This window comes from Marasmius oreades, chromosome 6 (assembly GCF_018924745.1).
Source record: "Marasmius oreades isolate 03SP1 chromosome 6, whole genome shotgun sequence".
Classification (NCBI taxonomy): Eukaryota; Fungi; Basidiomycota; class Agaricomycetes; order Agaricales; family Marasmiaceae; genus Marasmius; species Marasmius oreades.
In genome coordinates this window covers 1769228-1790819 of record NC_057328.1, presented here as the reverse complement: position 1 = coordinate 1790819, position 21592 = coordinate 1769228, and the positions used below count along the sequence as shown (strand labels likewise).

Genomic DNA, 21592 nt, shown 5'->3' with positions numbered 1-21592 from the left:
GGCAACACAGCTAATTATGGAGGCAGAATCACTTCAGCTTTGTTCGACCAAGACAACTTTCTTTCGCTCGGCCTTCGGCTTGCTCTCGCCACTTCTTGTGTGCTTCCTCTGCCTCTCTTCCTTCACCCTTCTTGCCTCAAGCATCGTGGTCTTGAGTTTGGAAGCAGAGTAAACAGGTTTTGGCAAGTGTCGTGTGCTATTGAGCCTAATCAGTCAACTGCATTGGCATGAGGTGGACGGCATTGAGACGAACCGAGCAATTTTTCCGACCTCCTTGTCGACCTTCCATCTATTTACCAGACTGCTTCTATACTCCATTGAGGCACGTTCTCTTGAGGTGACAACGCCCAACTTCTCAGATGCCTTTGTTTTCCATATTCGAACGTTCCCATCGTCGGACCCAGAAAGGACGAATCGAGCGTCCGTTGTCACAAGAGTCGCTGTCACTCTGTGAATGAAAGAAGTCAATCAAATCGACCTTCAAGAGAGCCATTGTAGAACATGCCTTTGCATTCTTTTTGTATGGTATACCTCTGGGGAGTGTCCTTGCCCTGTCTGCCATATTCTCACTGTCCGATCCCAACCTCCGGAGACAAATTCTGTCCCAGTCGGGGACCAATCGCAGCTCATCACTGCTGCAACATGGCCTTTATAGATCATGGTAGGTTCAGCAAGATGTCGAATGTCGAAGGTGTATAGGTTGTGATCCTCCGAAGCCAAAAGAACCGACGTCGGCATTGTTGGCGACCAAGAGAGAGAATTTGCTCGCATTTGCATTACGACTCGACGCTCGGGTTTCGAGGTCCGGATATCATAGAGTGCAAACGTCCGGTCTGAGCCTAAACTAGCTAGAATCGACCTCTCGCTTAGATTGAAGCGTATGGCAGTCACGGTTTCGGTCGAGGCGGGAAACGTGAGATTCGATATTGGAGCTGTTCTGTAGGCCGCGTCAACTGTCGATAAGAGCTCATGAGTATGTGAAGAACACTGACTTGGTTTCATCCCATATATGAACAAGGTTAGAGGCTGTGGCGAATATAGGGCTGGATCTTTGGTGATCTATTGAACTAGAGGAATGGACAGAGATGTTCAAAAGAGACCTAATCGTCGCAAGCCTGGTCCATACTTGATAGCCGCCTTTCCAGGCAAAACACTGAGTGGGTGGTCCTTTTACAGAAACGGATGAGTTGGGTAATCAACCACGACAAATACTAAAACGTACAGAATCACCATCGATTTTCCATATCTTCACGTTCCGATCGACGCCACAACTCAATAGACGGGAATCATCAGCGAAGCAAAGCCCAGATACCTTTCCTTTGTGCGCTTGTGGTAGTTTTAGTAGTTGTTGACGCTGTGATAAGTGATGTACGAGAATTCCTGCGATACATTAGCGTTTCATTATGATTAGAAATGGGACCTACCTCCATCCCAGCTTCCACTGGCAATATTCGTCACAGAGTCGGGATGCTTGGCTAACACCTCGACAGCATCCACGTGTCCTTCCAAAGCGCCAACGAATGGTTTTGCAAAGATTCTATCCATTTTAGCGGCGTTCAAAGCTCTCGTTCGTTCTCTAGCTCGGGCAAAAGGGTGCATGTTTGGATCGAGATTTCGGGATGTCGGCGTTGGATCGCCAGGACGTCTCGGAATGTGAGAAGAGATATCATGTTGAATGAGTGAGATTTTCTGGATGGAGGATGAGATTTTGGTCTGCTCTGCTCAATGAATGTACTAACCACCATGGTCGATGCGAAACTGTTTTCGTCAGGTGACTCCATTCTTGTTCGTGTCTGTGGCTGTGTTCGGTTTGTTTGGCGCCTACAACCCAGGCCACTGAATATGAATTTTGAACAACCACAACGACGACCGTCGCCCGCCATGGCTTCGAATCGCCCATCGAAGCGATCCGCACAGACTAGGCTTAATCGGAACATTGATTCACAAGTTCTTCCGCCAACTTCTTGTCAGGCTGGAACCAAAAACGGAGGTAAAACCTCTACTAACCCTCCAGTCTTGATCGCCGATGTTATAGAGATATCATCGGACGAGGAGGAGGTCAGATCTCCTCCACCTCCAAAGCGCCAGGGTAGGCTTACACCCAGTGTCGACGTCGCGCGTCTCGAACTAGAACTGAAGCGACTCCAACAGGTTTGAGTTTCGAATAAACTGTCATTGGATCTCTTACTGACGTTCATAGTACAAAGGAGAACGCTGCCCTCGTTTGTAAACATACCGAATCTCAACAAGAACTCGAGTTTTATCGGAAAAAGAAAAACTCCATGTCGCTCGTGCGTGGTACTGCTGATAGACTTACCTTCACAACCAAACGTGCAATATCGCAGGATGTCGCGGACCTCGAGGATCATATTACTTGCGAAATATGCGCATTAAAGCTGTGGACACCATGCACGTATGCCTATCCTCATGGTATCCGCTCCCGCCGATAGTTAATGTCATGAATTGCAGACTACCCGACTGTGGCCATACGTTTTGCCAGTCCTGTTTACAAGACTGGTTCTCTACTGCTCTCGCCCAGCATATGCAGGCTTATCCTCATTTCGATGTCAACCAAAGGCTTCCTGTCAACATACAGCATATGATTGGCCTTACTCCTCAGCATGCTCCCACCCTTCTTCACCAATACGCTGGGTTACTTCCTCCTCAACCCAAATACAGCTGTCCAACCTGCCGAGCGTCGGTGAGGAGTCGCCCAATAGAGTCATTTTCTTTAAAAGCTGTTGTTCGTGCCGTTGCAAAGGTTCAGCGCGAGAATAGCCCACGGAAGCCGCTACCTAACCGAGGAAAAGATAGAGGTATCGTTGCGAATGATGGCCCTTGGGATGGCTTTTTTCCAAGAACATAATATGATTATACTATTATGATTCTATTATATGGGTTTCATGTCCTCTCTGTAGATCTTACAGGTACATATATACTTAGAGCATCAGTAAACCTATACACCTATACTAGTACATATTATACTTTAACATCAACGTTTCTTAACCAACTTGGGTAAAGTCCTAGTTGTCTTCGCTTTCTTATTCTTCCCACCAGCAGGTCCATCGACTATGATGATTTCGTCGTCGCTATCTTGGCCTCCTTTCCGCTTGTTTCTGGCATTCAACGATGCAGGTAAGTTATCAACGTCAATCACTTCAATCGGCCCGGCGCCTGAAGCCGACGTTGATTCTCGATTCCCCGGTAAGTTTGGGCTTGGACGCATGGAAACGACAGAACCTAGCGAATGACCGGAAGTAGAAACCGGGGAGCCGCGAGGAGTTCCTCGTTGATCAACGTTTCTGAAATGCATTGCCATTGGTGATTGCAAGTCATGGGAACTGTCAGAACCATTTCCTCCTGAAGGTCTCATTACATCCTCATGAGGCCCCAACCTAGAATCCCGCCAATCCCTGATGAAGAGCCCCTCAAAGGAAAATCCATCCTCAAAAGTACGGAGAGTACTCTGGACTCGAGCTTCCACGACTGTTCGAGGCATTATGGTGTATCCGGTCGAGCGGGCACCAAAAGTAAGTAGAGACAGGGATCCGGTGTTCTTAACCGGCTGTTTTCCCTTCAGGTACTCCGCCTCCCCATCATTGATTCCGGAACTTGTGGCCTCCCCGAGGTTTTCGATCCACTCCCAAGGCCTGTTAACGACAGGAGGGCCGATAACCAACCGTCCCGATGAGTCCTTATGTGCGTTATTCAAGTTCGCAGTTGATTGATCTTCTGGAAGATTTTGGAGCAAGGACTGTAGCTGGTAAAGGTATTCGGTGGAGATATCTGGAGGAAGTTCGGAAAGATGTATGTCGGGGTAAGCACGGAATGGATCGAAAGAGCCCAGCTTGGCGTCGAGGGGAATCTCTGTGAAAGGCAGATCCGTACTATCTCCAAAATAGAGAATCTGAATGAACGCACCGTCCAACAAATAGTATAGTGTATCTAAGAGCAGCGGAAATGACATAGGATCTGTGTCACTCCTAGCAGCATGGATCTACGAATTGCGATGAGGCACATTGAATCGAAGAACAACGCCTGTACGTACCTGTAGTAGGTTGAAGAGTGTATTAGCCAGCTTGAGGCTCGTTTCCTTCACTTTTTCTGTCCAAACGCCACGAAGGGCTAAGTCAAACTGCAATAACCTGGCCAATAAAACTACGGCTTCGGGAAAAGACGACTGATAGTTCTTGTCTGAGTCAACTTGCATGAGATTCAGTAATTCTTCCCATTTCGACGAAAGTGTGGGGAAGAATTTGTCCTGAACGTCGGAGTTGATTGCTGGAAGACCAGCGGCATCTTCCCGTAGAGGCTCGGCGACATAGGAAAGAACTCTTAGGAGCTCTCCTGCCCGACTCAGGCTGGCCTTGAGCGAATCGCTTGTGAATGACATTCCGCCTATGACTTCCGTCACTCGGCGCATCCCATTATTTATAAACTGTCGAATTGATCGTTTTGAACTAATATCTTGATCGAAACCAAACAGCCTACGAACCTTGCCGGATATTTCACTCCCCACACCTTTTGTCATCTGTGCCACAAAATTAGCCTCTTCAGGGGACAGGGCATTGCGGAAGATCATCGTTGTGAGCTTGTCTAGAGCCATAATGTTTGCTGCACGAGCCTTTGGGGCATTGTTACGTCCCATTTGTCTCAGGACAAATTGTAGTTGGATTGCTGTCGCGGAAATCTTCCATGGACTCAGTAATGACGTATTTTCAGGCCAATGAGACAGTTCAATATCTGTTCAGAAATCAATTTGCGAATGCCACCGAAAATTAAATTATCAATTCAAGTACCGTCAGTTCCTTCGCCCAAAACCACCCTTAGTGCAGTAACAGTTTGTTTGCTGATATCTTCGCTTGTACCCTCGGTAATCTGTAGGGAGCTCTCAAAAGCCTCGCGGACCTTGTCCAGGTTCCGGTAAACCCCTTGCCGAAACGGATCTTTTTCGCACAGCCAATGTCGAATATCCTTCGCTTCTTTTCGAAGACTTTCACTGCTGCTGTTGTTGTTCTCCAGCAGAACCAGCACAGGAATATTTGTGATCAATAGCGGGAAGTGTGGTTCCCTATAGACAGCCTGTCTTCGAGTTCGAAGACACTGGACGTCAATGAGATTCGTTGGCGGCAGTAAATCATCGTTACAGTCTTCCTTCACTAGTAGTTGCTGACAAAGGCTATTGGCAGCACGCAAATATGTCTCTATTGATTGAGCTTGCGCTTCAGTAGTCGCGGATGCCCCGAGATGCCAGGCCGGGTACACGAGCCCCTCAAGAATGCTCGTGGTTTTGAGAGCTCCGTGAACGGAAAGATAGAGAAGAACAACGATCACGACGTCCCAGCCATCGATACCGAGAGCAGTCATCTCGTTCTTTCCTTGACCCAAAAACCATCGAAGAACTTGTCCGTCGAGACCCATTGGAAGATGTTGATCGACGTGCCATAGAAATGTGCCATATCTCAATGCATACACCCTACGGGTCGTTATATCAGATGTCATAGCCGGAATTTGTCGCAAACTGGCAAACGTGTTGTCCCAGACTTTCCAAGCCCAGCAAAAGGACATCCGATATTTGATCCAAAGGCCATTAGCAAGAATCGAAGGTGCGTCTACTCGGGGGTCGTTCGCTAGCATCAATATTTCAGGGAGAACATCTGGGACTGTATCCGAAGGGCGGTCCGTATGAGGTTGTAAAGCCTGAGATGCTTGTCAGTAAGGTAAGGGTAAGGATACATGTGGAGATGTATACCAGTGTCATGATGGAAATGTCTGCAGCAATTTCTTCACGAAGAATATCGCTTAAGTAACGGCCAGCATCGAATTCTGTCAGCAGGGCGAGGAGCGGGCGGGATTGGATTCCACGGTGTTTCCAGACATGATGGGCAGTATTGAGGGTAGAGATGATGTCTCGTTTGACGTCCATCGCAGCCCATACAGTGGCATGTCTGTGGAAAGTGTCGATGGCGGTGATCAGAAGCTCGACCGTTGAAGAATTTTCTAACAAAGAGATTGTTAGCTGCACTTTCACGTCAGTACAGATTTTACGACAAAACATAAACCACTAGCCTCCAGAAGCGAATCGAAACACTGGGCCTTAGCCATCAACTCCGCGGCGATACAGTAAGATTTCAAGATGCTCGAATTGGACACCTCTGACTCGTGCCTTTGAAGAAAACGTTAGCGAAGGTGATGGTTTGTGATAGTTTGCTTACTGGAGGATCATTTTCTGAAGAAATGGTTGCAACCATTTCAAGACCCGGACTTGATCTGATCGGCAAGACTGCAGCATTTTGGTAAAGCCCATGGACACGGTGTAAGGGGTGAGAAGGGTTGCATCGGACTGGCCTCCGAAAAGTTCGGGAAGCATAGACGTAATCTCTGTTTTGATGTCCTGGTAGAGTTTATCCTCCGGAGTCACTCGGGCAAGACCATATAGTACCACCTTTCTTTGACTGAGGACAGAAGGTGGAATATTATGCAGCGGAATCCAGCGTAAGAAAGTTCTATGTCGAGAAGGTTTCTGGTCCTGGGCATATATTAGAATCGGAGCGAAACAGTGAAAAAATGTCCCTCCTTACCTCAGACAACCCAGATTCACCACGAGCTATGAGCCGTTGAATATAGCTTGTATACGAGAACAAGTCGTTTTTCACAAGTTCGCCAAATAACAAAGCTACCGAACGGATGTTCTGAGATTCGCCAGCAACATCCGAGGAGTCCAACCATTCAAAGAGACGGTCCTGTAGAAACTCATCCGGTGGGTGAATATCTCGTCGGTTTGCTCTTTCACCTGTTTTATTACGCCATTGACGAATAAGGGAAACAGCTACAAACGGACGGTGGTCTCCAAATTGAACAGGCGTTACGCTCCATGTCAATAGTGTAACTATCTTCTCGGGTATTCCAAACCAACCGTCGGAGGTGTTAGGGAAAAAGGGCAACGTTGAGATATCCGATTCGCTTGAGATTGAGTTAAGTAACTTTAGAAATTGTCAATGAGGAATATTCTAGCCAAACACAAAATCTTACCTCAACGTCCGACACTGCCGATCCCAGGCGTACTGACGCGACATAGGGAAGATTCCTAAAAAGCATCGTGTCGTTTCTATTCTTGATATCTGCAAGATTATACACAATGTGTTGCGAAAGATAACTCGTTCCAGCCTCATGGAGGTCATCGTTTGATTTCTCGGGGATGTTTTCTGTAAGAATATCGGTGAGGGTTTCCGAGTATGAGATCCACATTCCCGGGCTGACAAACGTGTCGGGGAGGACGAGGCATAGTCGCTAAATCATAATCAGCGACACAGTCTGGTGTAAGACGTGACGAGGACATACTTGGAGCAGTGATTTCATCAGATCCTCAGTTTCGACCAGGTGTTCCTTAGCTAAGGTTGTGTTAATCTTGCGACGAGTGGGTAAAATGGATGAGGAAAAATCGCGGAGAGACTCACCTCTGTAAGTTTATTAAGGCAGGCTTCGAGGAGAGGTCGTGTCAAAGCTCTACATCTCATCATGCCGTCAAAATATTCGTCTGCTATCCTAGCAATAAAGCCTACTTGGGCTAAGTTACAGCTGAACATTTGGTTGACGAGCCAAACAAAGAACGTTCGCTTGTTTACAAGGCCGTCCGTATAAAACGCTCTCAGAAGTCTCAAGCTGGCGAGGGAACGGTCAGTTCGACAGGGAGTTGACAAATCATGAGCTATTAACCAGTATGAAAATCGCGATATCCACTTGTCCCGAGTCTCTGTATCCGCGAGAACGCCCTTAAAAGTCTGTTTTATATTGACTGCAGCCCGTACGGGACTGGGGAGGGCTATATCTTGCAGCTGCTTCCTCAGATGACTGGTGACAACATTCGTCCATTCGATGCTGTACTGGGTGGGGTCGTATGCTGGTTTATCGCGCAATCCAGCCTTTGTGGTGTGAGCATGTAACGGTTATATGGGATCTTCTGTCACTCACAGTCTCGTTCGCCCCAAATACTCTGAGAAACCACACTGCTCTTGGAATCGAAACATCCTTCAAATGGAGGAGGTCAAGCAAATCGGCCCCTTTGGCACCATGAGGCACATTCTTTCCTAATTTTGAGAGTGGGACAGTCGGATTAGCGAGATCGTCAAACCAAGCTTGACGTTTCGCATCGTTGAGTGTCACTCTCGAGGGGAAGCGAAAATTATGAACCCTGAAATTAATTTAATATACTGACGAGCACCGGAAATGGGGCAACCCACGGAACGCAAGGAACTTGTGTTGCTCGTCGGTTGAAGACCTCATTCACCAGATCTTCTAGCTTGAGTATAGTTTCATGGCACCTCAGGTTCTCGCTGATCGTTGACTGTGAACTGTAGCTTTCGGCCTTGCATTGCACGCAAATGAGAACTCGGGGGTGGCAGACTTGAGATAGAAACTCACGGTGACCGTCAATCCAAGATGATACCCATTCTTGACATTATTCTCGGAGAGCAGGTCTTCTTCTTGTCCGGGGCGAGGGGGGTGAAAGCCAGCATATCCTGGACAACGATCAAAAAAGTTAGGAAAGTAACCTGGTGGATAGCCGGACCTACGTACCCAAATCAACCTCATTATGAGCTTTGGGGAGCCATTCGGGTGGGTGAGACTCATATGCTGGAAGGTCCTGATCCGACATAATCACTTTGTTCCGACTAAGAGGCCAATTCGTTGCAGGAAGGTCATGGAGGAAACAAGAATCCGGAGATGTACAGTGTACAGCCACCAGTATCCTTGTTGAAATTGTTCCATGGCCACGCTGAGGCTACAGCGGGCAGTCCATCGTCACCTCGGCTCGAGCTTTCATCGGTCATTCTTTTCCAGAGCCTCTCCTCCCTCATCAACCACCCTCAGAACTGGCCTCTATGCGACAGCTCTCATCCTCTCAACCGGTCTTTTCGCTGTCTACTATTTCGATTCTCGTTCTGCCTTGCACCGTTATGTGTTGACTCCAACTATCCGACACACCTTCGATGCAGAGACTGGACATAAACTTGCTGTCAAGGTCCTGAGAAGTGGCCTGGGCCCTAAAGATGCCGTTCCGGATGATGAAAAGCTCGAGGTGGAGGTGAGGCTCTGTATACGTCAGTCATCCAGAACACGTATTTATGGGTTGACAGATTTGGGGAAGGAAATTATCGAATCCAATCGGTCTAGCTGCCGGTTTTGACAAGGATGGAGAAGCAGTGGACGGCTTATTTGACCTCGGGTTCAGCTGGGTAGAAATTGGCAGTGTTACCCCCAAACCTCAACCAGGCAATCCTCGCCCCCGTGTATACCATCTGCTTGAAGATGAAGCCCTCATCAACCGCTATGGCTTTCCTTCCCAGGGCCACGCCTCTGTCCTCTCGCGACTCCGTGCACGAATACCGAGTTTCTTATCTACCAGCAATTCCTCAGCCTCTCTGCGTGACGGTTCGATACTGGCAGTTAATCTTGGAAAGAATAAAGATTCTCCGCCGGATTCCATAGAAGACTTTGTAGAGGGTGTCAGAGCTTTCGGCGCGTATGTTGACGTTCTCGTTGTCAATGTTTCTAGTCCGAATACACCCGGATTAAGGTATAAAACACTTTTACTAGAATGGTGGATGCACTAAACTTCATATCCAGGGGTCTACAAGATAGAGAGTCTTTGGAAGTCCTCCTCAAAAGTGTAGTAGAGGCTCGAGACGCCCTTTCTCCTTCGACAATGACCCCCCATCACCCCCGACCCTGCGTTGTCCTAAAAATTGCACCTGATCTCGATGAAGCTCAGCTGAAAGATATGGCTAGTGTGATAAGAGAAAGTGCAATTGACGGAGTGATAGTTTCAAACACGACTATACAGCGGCCTAAAGACCTACAAAGTCGTGAGTACAGCGATATATCACCCCATCTTAGGATGCCCCTTCTCATAGCCTGTAGAAAACGCCATTCAAACTGGTGGACTTTCCGGTACACCCCTTAAATTTTTCACGATGCAAACTCTGCGCACTCTGCGTTCTCACCTTCCGGCGACTGTCCCTATTATTGGATGTGGTGGAATAACCTCAGGTGCCGATGCACTCGAATATGCTCGCGCCGGTGCTTCGATGGTACAGGTGTATACAGGATTTGGTTATGATGGCGTAGGAATGTGCCGTCGAGTGAAGGACGAAATCGTGGAAACTCTCGAGAATACAAAAGAGAGTTGGGGCAGTGTTGTCAGTCAGGCTGTTCGAGAGAAGAGTTTGAGTGAGGAAGAAACATACACACGAAGGCAGCGAGAGATCGAGGTGAAAAATAAGTCCAAGGCGTTGATGGGGAGCCAGAGTACCACAGGAAATGTTGAGGAAGTAACCAAGTTAATTCAAGAGGCAGAGGATTTAAAAAAGCTGTTGGAGGAATTCGATAAAGGACTTGGAAGGGAAGATATCAGAGAATCCGCTGCGGCGGCAGCAGAGCCTGTAGTGTAATATATAATAACCCTGCGTATGCAATTGTCCGCCCAGGTCAGTTGCGCGTGTCAAACATGACGCGTTGAGGCCTGAGGGTTCGCGAACTCAACCGCGTTCCGCAATTCGAATGATTGTTATTTATTTATTTTTAAATTATCTGCAGATTAACGTGTTAAGTAGGTGAGCTCCTGTTCTCTTGGTTGCGCAGCTGTACATGTTGGTATAGATGTTGTGTGTAATGTATTGTGTATAATGGATGGCTGGCCTAGCGAAGGCGTAGCGGGCTGTACTAAGTCATAAAATCCATGGGTGCGTGTGCGTCGCTGTTGGTGTCGCGTGCGTGGGTCAATCCTCAGTCCCTCTCCTCGTGGTACGTCTTCCGGTACGTCTTCCAGCATGGGTATCCGGGACCTGTCGTGGGTGTCTCGGTGTGAAGGCGCCTGACGCCTCCACGAATTTCCCAAGGGAATGATTGTCACGGTAATTTCGCCTGCGAATATCTTATATTTGGTCTTGTTGTTTGCTCACGCGACGCGACGCGAAACGCGTCAATCTCTTTAATTTGTTTTCCTTCCAACAGCCACAACCATGCCCTCAACCCGGAAAACTCGTAATGGCACACGCTCCTCTCTTCTAACCCATGGCTTCCCGACTTTTTATGCTTGCTACCTTCTGAAATCTATCAAGTCAATATCATCAAAGGCGTAGGCCCAATTTTTGACATCATAATGTTCAACTCCGATTCCATTCTCACTGCGGCTGCAGGACTTACATTGGAAGTACTCCCGATCCTCCGAGAAGGATAAGGTTCTTCATCGTCATCTGTATCTTTACCAGTCGGGATTGAAGATTTGTTGTCAGGCAACACAATGGCGAGTTATCTCAAGGGGCATATAAAACCAGAAACAAACGACCATGGGTGATGCAACTCATCGTATATGGTTTCCCTTCAAAATTAGTAAGCAAAATTCTTTCAATGTGAATCTCATTCTATTGACTGGAATGCAGGCAGCACTTCAGTTTGAATGGGCGTGGCAGCATCCACACGTCTCCAGACACATTCGAGATTCCAGTGGCAAGCGAATCTTCAACGCCAGTGGACGATACCTGAACCGGAACGTTGAGTGAGTAGGCAATCGTTATGCCAGTTAGTTTTCTAAAAGCTAGTGAATTGGAGAATTCTACGACATATGATATCAATTCACCCTTACAACACCTGGCCCCTCCAACTTAAGATATTCACCCGTGAAGCTCAGAAATGTTGGGAAAATGCTTCAAAGGCCAAAGACGGCAATCCAGCATCGTCGCCGCTTCCTCGAGGCTTCACCATATCGGTCGAGTTGGAAGGAGTGGACGGGAAGACGGGCTTCGTTGGAACGGGCAGAACGAGGCCAATAGAGGTTAAGGATGGTGCGTTACATATTCTTCCCTCACGGGTCACGTAGAATTCATTTGATTTAGAGGGTTTCTCGTCAAACCACGTTAAAAAAAACCTAGATCTCCTTGCTTCCAGTAAACAACTGGTGTGTGCAGTCTGTAAGGAGGGTTTGACGGATTACACCAATGTGTGTCTCCTTTTGGTGTTTCGCAATTGTACTCATTCCTTTATAACCGTCAGGATCCTCTGTCACACACATTATGCCCAGAAGTATCCTGTGTATCTGCGGCGCATCTGACTTGCCTCTCCCACAAGTTTCTTTTAGAAGAATCCATCTCTTCCAAGACGAGGCCAATGATCCCTAGAGGTGGCATTTGTCCCGGTTGTTCGCACTATGTCCTCTGGGGTCACGTAATCAAGGGATTGTACCGCCGTTCTGTAGGGGGGGTGAGATCGGCAATGGAGGACGATATGAACGAGGACGTCGAACACGGGGAAATGTTTGCTTCGGACAGTGATGAAGATATCACTTCACCTGCGTCCGTACGGAAACCTCAATCGCTAAGCTCCAGCAAAGGGAAAGCGAAAGCGAGTAGCAGCGAAGGGGAATATTTCGATTTCAGCACGGTTGACGCCTATATCTCCTCAGCAGAGGAGGTCTCCACTACAAGAGTATTGAGACCCGCGACATTGTCTCCGAGAAAACTAACTACAACCCTCAAGGCTCCAAGCAAAAGGCAGAGGACAAAGATTCCTCTAAGTCGCAAATCTCAGAGCAGTGAAGGAGAAGCAGTTGACTTCGATAAGGTTGAAATGTCTTCATCTGCAGCCACACCAAAGCGTAAGAGAGGGAGGCCTGCGAAAACCTCAACAACTTTACACTCTGGGGTTGGATCTAAAAAAGGTCGACCAAGCAGGACACCCTCATCACCACCCACGCAGATTATATCCCGGTCGATCAGTTCCTGCGAAGTCCCGAAATTCCGCAACTTATACGATTCGGATGATGCCACAGACATGGATATACCTCACAGTGAATATCAGGATGTCCTGGTGAGGTCCATGTCCAGTTTGACAGTATCATCGCCTTCACCTGCCATCATCGAGATCTCGGACTAGCGGGCTACCCTTCCCGGTCTCACCTGTATCTCTGATATACCTTTTTTTACTAACACTACATGATTTTCTACACCCCACGGAGATGGAATAATCTGTAATCTACTTGTACTGTTAGAAAACTGCCTGTAAGATAATTGATCAGCCGCAAACATTGATCCTCTCTGCTACCTTCTCATGAACTCTCTTCATCATTGATTTTACTGCGGCCTGGTCTGACACCATCCCCCAGTCAATGGATACAACCTTACCAGGTAGTATATCTCCAGATCTTATCGCCTCTCGTATGGAATCATTAACAATGTCGATAAAACCAAGTATAGGCCGCATGCCGAGGTTTGGCTCATAGTTCGTATTCGACATAATGACGTCGCCATCCTCGGTCTTGTCCTTGTGAGTCGAGGGAGTATTGTAAAGAGACTTGCTCGTATCGAGTATTGCTACCCGTCGATTAGCCATTAACCGGAAATCGAGTCCGTGTCTAGGACAGCTTGTAGGTGAGATTCAGAGCGATGTAGATTCGAACTGACCTCAGATCGCCATACACCAAACGGTACCATCCAGCTGATTTAGCAAATGTGTCCACCGGAGGCATTTTACCGTCTTGCTTCTCGGACTCCTTCCTGATTTCCTCTAGAACCGTGACAATTGGGAGAGTGTCTCGCAGAGTATCAACCAGTACGTGAAGCGAGGGAGCTAGACGGCCGTGTCCGTGCTTTAGTATATGCCGAAGAAACGGCTCCGCGTCATCGTGAGGATTGAAGAATTCTTCTGCATCCCGATTGAGTGTTCGACGTGATGCACGATTTCGAGAGAACCGAAGGTCAAAGTTTCCGCCCGTAGGTGACAGTTGGTCTTCACAAGTTATTGACACAGTATAGTCCTAGGGACACGATGGTGAGCGATGACAGAATCAACCAATGGTTTGCACATACCGCGGCGTAGGCAAATTCGACCGTTTGGAGGTCAAAGGACAACAAACAGATGTCCTCCTTTCCTTTCGTTTTCGACATTTGAGCGACTGCAGAGGTTACAAGTGAAAAACGGCCACCCAAGGTTATTTGTGACTGACCTTCGCGAGCTATGACTACCATTTTGGATACTCTCGCCCACTCTTCCAAAAATTCATCCACACATGTATTGACGTTTTCCGACAAGAAAGATACAACCGCCTCCGTTGTATCGTAGATTATTCGTTTCGAAGGACGAATGACAGCACTGGTACCAGCTGTTTTACCCATGGGTTGTTGAACATATTTTAACTTCACGCATGTGACAACCTGGGCATTCTTTTCTGACCACCAGTTCAGAGGTATGACACGAATGTTAGGCATCGCCGCTTCTGCAGCGGGTGCGCCAGATAAGATGTGCTTCGACTGCACACATAGGGCGGGTACAGATCGTGCTAATGGCGATTGAATTTGTGCCAATGCGGGGGTGACAGGTACACCACTGGCAGGGTTTACGTGTGTAAAGGGTATCCCGCGAAGTTTAAATTGTCTTTCGACATTCATGTACGCAACTCGGGCACTGTCGACTGTATAAATGGTCGTCTAAAATAATGAGGATATTGACGTACCAACAATAGCTATATAGTTCGCGCAGCACCTGAGTCTCGAGTTGGAAGCTGGACAGACATCTTATGGTCAGAGACTAATTAACTGAAAGGGTGGGATATCATACTTGATGCGGGGAAATGATGCATCCGAATTGGCTAGATCCTCTTGCGAACGCTTACGCTTCATACCGTTCTTTGGCTCGCTGTAGTCTGGTTGCGCAACCTCTTCGGTATGTATCCTATGAAAGTCAAGCCACGCGATATCCTCCATGACCATATTGGCACACATAGAGTCGGGTAACACAGACGTTGTGATCAAGGCATAACGAAACTCGTCGAAGGTAACAACGATAACAAGATAGTGGGATGGATAGTTCTGCAGTTGGACATATAACGTCCCTTGAGTGGCAGGACCCAGCTTCTGTAGCTCTAGTACGTAAAAAGGCCATTAAAATAACACCAAAACATTGATCAAAGAAACTACCTTCTTGTAGAAAGTTGCGTCGACGATAACTTTGTAACCCAAGATAGTTAGCCTTTTGTTCTACGAGTTCGATAAGTGTCTGAAGAGATGTCAGTATCAGAAGAGATGACGAAGAGGTCTAGGTATTCACTTGAACTCTTAGATTACTCAGCATTTTCAGCAAGAACTGCGGTTCCTCGTTCACTTTATCGAATATAATCGCGTAGCGGGACGCTTGTCCAGCTGGTGAAAGATCGCCGGCATCCCGGAATATGAACCGGCCGGTCCGCGCATCAATGCTAATGGTGATGACTTTCTGAGCGCAAAGCAGAACCCGGAGAGCCAGTAATTCATCTGTAACGCAATGAGATGAACGCCTGTGAGCTACAAAGAGAACCGACCATCGTCTACTAGATTTACAACGCCCGGACCTGCGAAAACAGATCGAGGCATACCAGTACGCTGAAGCTGCAGTTGGATTCTTTGAAGGATGGCCCTGGTATGGTGACGTATGATTGTGCGTAACGTCGACTCGAAGTCCAAGTCATCCGAATTCTATGGCAGATATAATGATTATGGTTCGTGGCGGAAAAGGCTTCCCTACCGCTACGAGGGTACCCTCTGGGAGGTTGCAATCTTGAATAGAAACGGGAGCGCCTAATGCATTAGGTGCGGGTTCCCACCGTACTTCGATTTTGAGATTTTCGACGGTATCTGAGAGCTTCATTCCTCCGAGTTTTGCCTTCTGCTGCAGTTCCGCTAAGATAAGTACACGAGAAGATCGTCTTCCGGTAGCAAAGGGATTTGTGCTTTCAACAATAGATATTGTGACAGTTCCTCCAAGGCTGGGTAGTTTCACCTGCTGACGTGGAAGACCTTGTGGTAGGGGTTTGCGGCTTGGACGGTATCAAAAACTCAAAGGACGAATGTAAAAGCACTGACTCACATCCAATAAGAGACTGTCAGGGTTTTGCGGTTTGGGCTCATATTGACGTTGAGATAGTCACTCCAGCCTAAAGATCGCATCCTCTCCGCCTAAAATAATCGAATGAACAGAGCTACAGTAACACATGGACCAAAACTCACTTGATACCAAAGGATTTCTAGCTGATAAGACAGCGACATCATTTCTGGAAAAAACAGAAGGTGGGTTGTAGTCATGATAAGAGATAGAGGACAACGCTCACGTAGGAAATTGAAAAGTCGCACAAGGGGAGCATCCGCCACACCGTCTGGTAATTCGAGCTTCGCTGGCACCTCGACTCCAGGAGGAAGCGGTTCTTGTGGTACGGGACTTGAAATAAACATTTGGAGTTGACGATCGACTTCTTCAGTGATGTATCTTTTCATGATACCCGTTGGAATGCGAGGAAATTCTATAACACAGGGTAAAGTACCCTCTCCAGGACATAAGGTAATTGGGCAGCGAACCTTGAGTTCCTGTCATATCCCCACCAATCTTAAGGAGAAATTCAACGCCCACAAGGAACCATCCGTCCTGCTGTTGAACCCCCGTCAAGCATAATGAAGTCTCAAAGAGTTTAGCCGCAGTGAAATAGACACGCCCGTCAACTAAGCAATAAGAACATATTCGACCTCATACTGTTCAGAGCGTACCTATGCGATAGTTAGACATTTCAACGGGTATAATCTCTTGAAGGCGAAGGCGAAAGCCGATAGCATCTTGTATATCTTGCAAAGCTCTGATTACTTGTGCGTCAGTAAGGTGAGTCGGTGGTATGATGTGCTTCTATATTACACGTTGAGCATCAATCGACAATTAAGAAAAGATGAATAATTCAACCTTAATCGCAACCGGAAGACGACGGTATGATCCAGTGGTCAGTACGTCCAGGGAGGTGAGCAGGTCGTGATTGCGCAATCTACCGCCGCAGTTCACAGATGTCAGAAGAGCGACAATGGCGTTGCTAGCATAATGTGGTCATGTACCTGGCAGGATCCAGGGACTCTCTAGCATATTTCAGCCCCATAATTGCGTCTTCAAACTGGCGATTCTGGTCCATGAGAAAGGCCGTGATATTCTGGTTTTGTAGTGTTGAGCATCTTCAATGGAGGAAACAAAGAATGGATATCCACCATGCATTTCTGCACAGTATCCGCATCTCGGGCCCATTTCGCAACAGCATACAACTTCACGACTTGTTTCTTCGTTTTGACGACCCAGTCTGCGAGTATTCTCTTGCGGGCACTATCAGAACTATTAGGAAGACTGAATGAAGGTAAACAAGTATTTTGCACATGATCAGGTTGAAACTCACGTTTCTGCCATTTCCGACAACTCGGCGTATATCGATTGCATTACACGCGAAAGCAAGTCACCCAAGGGTACCTGTCCATCCAAAACGATTGGCAGTTCGCGTTCCAATTCTTCCATGATAGGTTCACTTGCACCATTGACATCCATGCCGTTTACTGGCTGGAATTCCAGCGTATGTGACGCCGGAGTAACCGTCATAGATGAAGCCGCTTTTGAATTTGAAGGTTCTGGATACATTCCAAGTTTTGGGTATTTGTTGTGAACTACTAGAATTTGAGCAGTTCAGAGATTCGGTCAACGCCTCCAAGATATCCAGGATATTGAGGGTAATGGCATTGACAGTCCCAAATAAATGGGGTGGTGGATGGGAAGATGGGAAGATGGGAGTTGAGAACAAGAACTGTCACACAAGTCCGTGTGCATGGGTTGGCATCAAACATTGGGCGCTTACCGCAGCAGGCTGCCAGGCTTCTTCTCTTACCTCTCGATGGATTATCTGCGAACATTGGGCTCAGCGGCTGTTTCCACCCTCGTCCAGAAATCCGGCCTCAATTTACCCTTCTCTTTGGGAACGAAAGTAATATTGTTGAACGGTGTATGCAACCTGTACGATGCCACAAAGAGAGTACGTGGCTGTACCTTTTTTTCTCAACTCATCTACAATCGAAATGCAGGATGACTCGAGTCCGGTATCTGTTTTCGAATACGATTTCTCTCAACGACGTGATATAGCACCACTCGCAAAAAATGCCCTCCGGAAACTTCGTACTATTCGCCATCCAGATGTTCTAAAGTTCATGGACGTTGTTGAGACAGACACCACAATACATATCATGACAGAGCGTGTTCGACCACTTCAATCAGCTCTACAATTATGGACCTCAAAAAGTGTACGAGAGAAAGAAGACTGGCTCTTGTGGGGACTCCACCGGATATCTGTTTGTCATTTGTCTTCTGTCCTGCCGACTGGTTTCCAATGACAACAATTTCAGGTCGCGTTGGCTTTCATCAACGAGTCATGTTTTTCGACCCATGGGGCAGTCCAAGTAGGATCCGTATTTTTGTCACCGTCGGGAGAATGGAAGCTCGGCGGATTCGAGTTGTTGAGTAATCCGAAGGAGGAGGGTGCAGTGCTTTATGTATGGCCCACATTCTCATGCCTCTTGTTTCTGACCACTATCCTCTAGTCTATGGCAAGCATTCTTCCTGGGAGCGATGGGTGGTCCCCGCCAGAAGTAAAGAAGAATGGCTGGTCTTCGTTAAAACAGTACGCGTGTACGTTGTGTTCGACCATCCTCATTCTCAATGATTTCCAGAAATGAACCAGCGTCAGCCGACGCGTATGCATTGGGACTATTACTCAACGCAACTTTCAACCCTGATAATCATCCTCCGCCCACCGCGAACCCCCCTCATCCTCCTCCCGCCCCTACTACTCGAGGAAATATTCCCACAGCAATTTTTCCTCTATTCAAAAGACTCTTGAATCCAAATCCCAAGGGACGATTAACGCCTAAAGGTTTAATGGAAATTGGTATGGCAGATAGTGGGTTCTTCTCCAACAATCCATTGGTAAAAGTCTGCATTGGCTTGGATAATTTCGCGCTCGGAAGTGAAGGTGAAAAGGCGTCGTTGCTTCGGTTTGTCTACATAACCCATCAAGTGCTTTTCCTCAGTTTATTCGCCTTCTTTAGCATGTTAAACGAGTCCCTCGGTTCGTTCCCTTCGGAGCTGACCATTTATCGGGTTCTTCCTTCCATAGTATCCGCCCTCGAGTACGGTGGAGCATCTGCTACAACAATCATCCCTCTAGTAGTGAAGATCGGCAAAGACGTATCTCAGGAGGAGTACAACAATGTCGTCCTGTCACCCATAGTGAAGTTATTCGCCAGTCCCGATCGAGGAATCCGAATGGCATTACTCGACAACTTGCCGGAATTTGCGGACAAACTCGATAAAAAGACCGTTGACGGGAAGATATTTCCCCATCTCGTGAATTCCTCCCGGTTAGCTCGAAGTTCGCCACTGATGTCTCCTCATTAGCAAACAGGATTTTCTGATAATGTTGCTGTAATTCGTGAAGCAACCCTCAAAGCCATTCCTCTTCTGTCCTCCAAAGTCAGTCAGTATTGAATATACTCAAGGATGGTCTAATATTCTTCTCCAGCTTAGCGATCGAACTCTTAATAACGATCTGCTCCGATTCCTCGCCAAATTGCAAAACGATCCGGAAGCCTCAATCCGCACCAACACCTGCATCTTGATCGGTCGTTTAGGTCCAACTCTGGGGTACAACACAAAACGCAAAGTTCTAGTACCAGCATTTTTGCGAGCTCTGAAAGACCCTTTTGTTCATGCCCGTGTAGCTGCGCTGATGGCCTTCATGGCTACGATTGATTGTTTCGAAAACGAAGAGCTGGCTACGAAAGTGATTCCTAACATGTCGTTCTCCTTGGTCGATAAAGACAAGTGGGTGCTTTCAACCTCAAATGATGATAAGCTACTGATTATATCTAGACTCGTGAGAGATCAGGCTTTCAAGGCTATGGAGCTCTTTGTTAAGAAACTGGAAACATATGTGGCCACGTTGGTATGTCCTTGACTATCATCGAGAATTACCGTACTCAATCGTCATTCAAAGCCGGAAACTGCACTCAATCACCTGGACAAATTTGGAGGGGAGAATGCGATTGTATCTGGTCAGACAACTCTAGTCAATTCGGCCGCAGGTGCAGCTGGTGCGCTCGCAGGCTGGGCCATGTCGTCACTCGGTAAACGGGTGCGTTCATCGCCACTAGTGATTCAAAACATCACTGAGATTGCACCAGCTTGTTTCTTCAGATATGCAGACAACCATGGCAACGGCTACCGATATGAACCGACCAACATCAGTCCCTCCCGCTGACAACTCACGTATAGGCTCTCTGCAACCCAGTCCTCTGCCTGCTTCCCCTTCTGCCGCCAATTCTGTTGTATCTTCTCCCACCCTTCCCAGCTATACTCCTTCAGCTTCCAAAGCCAAGAGCTTACATTTAGGTGCCAACAAAAAACCATCTAGTGTAGCTGCTGCCTCTTTGGCTCAACAATTGGCTGAAGAAGCTGCCGCCGAAGACGGCGTGGACTCAAACCCTTGGGGAAATGACGATCTAATGGATGTCAATGCTGATCAGGATGACTGGAGTAGGTTTTTTCGGTTCTCTGTTCTTTGATGATTTTGCCGACAGTAAAGTACAGGCGCTTTTGAAAGTGCCCCAAGTGAAGCAATGGCACCAGCGCCTGTCGTTCCCATTCCGATCGCACCGAAACCCGTTATAGCACCGAAAACACTAACCCCTCCGACCGGATGGGACACGGGGGAATGGGATGACGGCCCTGGTATCACCCGCTCGCCCTCACCAGCAACGGCCACCCCATCTCTTCCCTCGACGATGTCTAAGGAAGAGAAAGCGGCAGAAATGGCGAGACGTAAGGAGGAACGCAGACAGGTGGGCAACTCAAGTCTGCTCACTTCATGTGTGCTCATGTTAAAAAACCCACATTAGCGAATCGCCCGGATGAAAGAACAGAAAAAGAACGCTGCGCAATGATTAATTTGTGGCTATCAATACAATTTCGACTTAATTAGCTCAGGCGTACATGGATGGAGGCCTTCGTATCCACAGCAGCTCCGGGAAAGTGTAATGATAATTTCTCATAGAAAATAAGGTCTTTGAAGTGCTCCCAGGTGCCTACGCCGTATCAGCTTGTTGGGTTGCGTTCTGCAATTCATCGATAGGAACTCGGACTAGCATCTGTCCATCGGCTTCAAAATTCGCCCCGTGCTCTTCAGATTCTCCTGAACGAGATGTCACTATGAATCCCGAATTGAGAATCAGTACTTGCTTTTGGAGTAAACAAATGGGGAAACACACGGAAGAGATTCAATATGTGGAACATTTTGGGCCACTGTTCCAGTACCTCACCGTGCACTAGATAGTCATTATAGGTGAGTGTGGCGATGAAAGCAAAATCGCATCGGATGGATACCCTCGCCAGCGTTCGCCATAACGTCGCAGTCCTCCATCATGCCAGTCATTCGTTCGAGAAACAAGGAGCTTGCTTTTTCGAGTGCAGCTACACCATCGTATTCCTTCTTCTTTTCTATGAGTTTAGTGGCAGTGGCAGCGGAAGTCGCTTGTTGACTCAGGCCATGAGCGTACGAGGAACGGTTGCCCAAAGTCGATGGTCGGTGCATAAGCCAAGCTTCTTGATTCCACGTGGACTCCCATATACGGTTATAGGTCCGATCCGGCGACCCCCGAAATAGTCATTTCTGTGTACATTTTGAGGTGGTTACTGTCTACATTGGGATCGGGTAGCTGTTTTT

At 47.5% G+C, this 21592-nt stretch overlaps 8 protein-coding genes across 9 annotated transcripts; 4 read left to right on the top strand and 4 right to left on the bottom strand.

Moving 5' to 3' along the window:
* Positions 1–33: 33 nt before the first annotated feature.
* On the bottom strand, positions 34–1758 carry E1B28_009988 (uncharacterized protein; the record flags this gene model as incomplete). Of its 2 annotated transcripts, XM_043154923.1 has the most annotated exons (8): positions 1740–1758; positions 1425–1689; positions 1223–1380; positions 1127–1167; positions 993–1067; positions 506–937; positions 254–448; positions 34–196 (listed from the first exon to the last, which is right to left on the bottom strand). In XM_043154923.1, exons 1-8 carry the CDS (start codon positions 1743–1745, stop codon positions 34–36), a joined length of 1335 nt encoding a protein of 444 aa, XP_043007381.1. In that variant the 5' UTR covers positions 1746–1758. The 2 variants fall into 2 exon arrangements, with proteins under 2 accessions (XP_043007381.1, XP_043007382.1); XM_043154924.1 differs by having other exon boundaries at positions 1425–1758.
* Positions 1759–1836: 78 nt separating this feature from the next.
* On the top strand, positions 1837–2850 carry E1B28_009987 (uncharacterized protein). The gene is made up of 4 exons (XM_043154922.1): positions 1837–2151; positions 2208–2291; positions 2346–2409; positions 2470–2850. Exons 1-4 carry the CDS (start codon positions 1843–1845, stop codon positions 2601–2603), a joined length of 591 nt encoding a protein of 196 aa, XP_043007380.1. The 5' UTR covers positions 1837–1842; the 3' UTR covers positions 2604–2850.
* A 142-nt stretch (positions 2851–2992) lies between these two features.
* E1B28_009986 (uncharacterized protein) lies at positions 2993–8724 on the bottom strand (the record flags this gene model as incomplete). The annotated part of the gene is made up of 17 exons (XM_043154921.1): positions 8578–8724; positions 8422–8519; positions 8241–8365; positions 7972–8191; positions 7717–7922; positions 7458–7662; positions 7342–7407; positions 7033–7290; positions 6582–6983; positions 6216–6529; positions 6070–6166; positions 5753–6019; positions 4800–5700; positions 4496–4743; positions 4049–4438; positions 3922–3997; positions 2993–3867 (listed from the first exon to the last, which is right to left on the bottom strand). The coding sequence occupies exons 1-17, from the start codon at positions 8654–8656 to the stop codon at positions 2993–2995; spliced, it is 4827 nt and encodes a 1608-aa protein (XP_043007379.1). The 5' UTR covers positions 8657–8724.
* Positions 8725–8740: 16 nt separating this feature from the next.
* On the top strand, positions 8741–10543 carry E1B28_009985 (uncharacterized protein). Its single transcript, XM_043154920.1, has 4 exons — positions 8741–9085; positions 9138–9577; positions 9628–9866; positions 9922–10543. Exons 1-4 carry the CDS (start codon positions 8768–8770, stop codon positions 10449–10451), a joined length of 1527 nt encoding a protein of 508 aa, XP_043007378.1. The 5' UTR covers positions 8741–8767; the 3' UTR covers positions 10452–10543.
* A 461-nt stretch (positions 10544–11004) lies between these two features.
* E1B28_009984 (uncharacterized protein) lies at positions 11005–12930 on the top strand (the record flags this gene model as incomplete). Its single annotated transcript, XM_043154919.1, has 7 exons — positions 11005–11137; positions 11199–11240; positions 11295–11391; positions 11442–11557; positions 11611–11843; positions 11895–11998; positions 12052–12930. Exons 1-7 carry the CDS (start codon positions 11022–11024, stop codon positions 12928–12930), a joined length of 1587 nt encoding a protein of 528 aa, XP_043007377.1. The 5' UTR covers positions 11005–11021.
* A 74-nt stretch (positions 12931–13004) lies between these two features.
* E1B28_009983 (uncharacterized protein) lies at positions 13005–17627 on the bottom strand. The gene is made up of 19 exons (XM_043154918.1): positions 17228–17627; positions 17046–17178; positions 16899–16990; positions 16753–16831; positions 16566–16698; positions 16380–16520; positions 16136–16324; positions 16035–16078; positions 15895–15983; positions 15553–15844; positions 15350–15503; positions 15100–15302; positions 14970–15048; positions 14611–14914; positions 14507–14554; positions 14000–14457; positions 13863–13948; positions 13458–13810; positions 13005–13408 (listed from the first exon to the last, which is right to left on the bottom strand). Exons 1-19 carry the CDS (start codon positions 17461–17463, stop codon positions 13069–13071), a joined length of 3453 nt encoding a protein of 1150 aa, XP_043007376.1. The 5' UTR covers positions 17464–17627; the 3' UTR covers positions 13005–13068.
* A 55-nt stretch (positions 17628–17682) lies between these two features.
* On the top strand, positions 17683–20813 carry E1B28_009982 (uncharacterized protein; the record flags this gene model as incomplete). The annotated part of the gene is made up of 13 exons (XM_043154917.1): positions 17683–17851; positions 17901–18164; positions 18219–18365; positions 18414–18493; positions 18543–18866; positions 18921–19218; positions 19270–19344; positions 19394–19695; positions 19744–19816; positions 19868–20005; positions 20055–20406; positions 20461–20711; positions 20769–20813. The coding sequence occupies exons 1-13, from the start codon at positions 17714–17716 to the stop codon at positions 20811–20813; spliced, it is 2487 nt and encodes an 828-aa protein (XP_043007375.1). The 5' UTR covers positions 17683–17713.
* Positions 20814–20954: 141 nt separating this feature from the next.
* Positions 20955–21467, bottom strand: E1B28_009981 (uncharacterized protein; the record flags this gene model as incomplete). The annotated part of the gene is made up of 3 exons (XM_043154916.1): positions 21253–21467; positions 21138–21194; positions 20955–21076 (listed from the first exon to the last, which is right to left on the bottom strand). The coding sequence occupies exons 1-3, from the start codon at positions 21458–21460 to the stop codon at positions 20955–20957; spliced, it is 387 nt and encodes a 128-aa protein (XP_043007374.1). The 5' UTR covers positions 21461–21467.
* Positions 21468–21592: the final 125 nt, after the last annotated feature.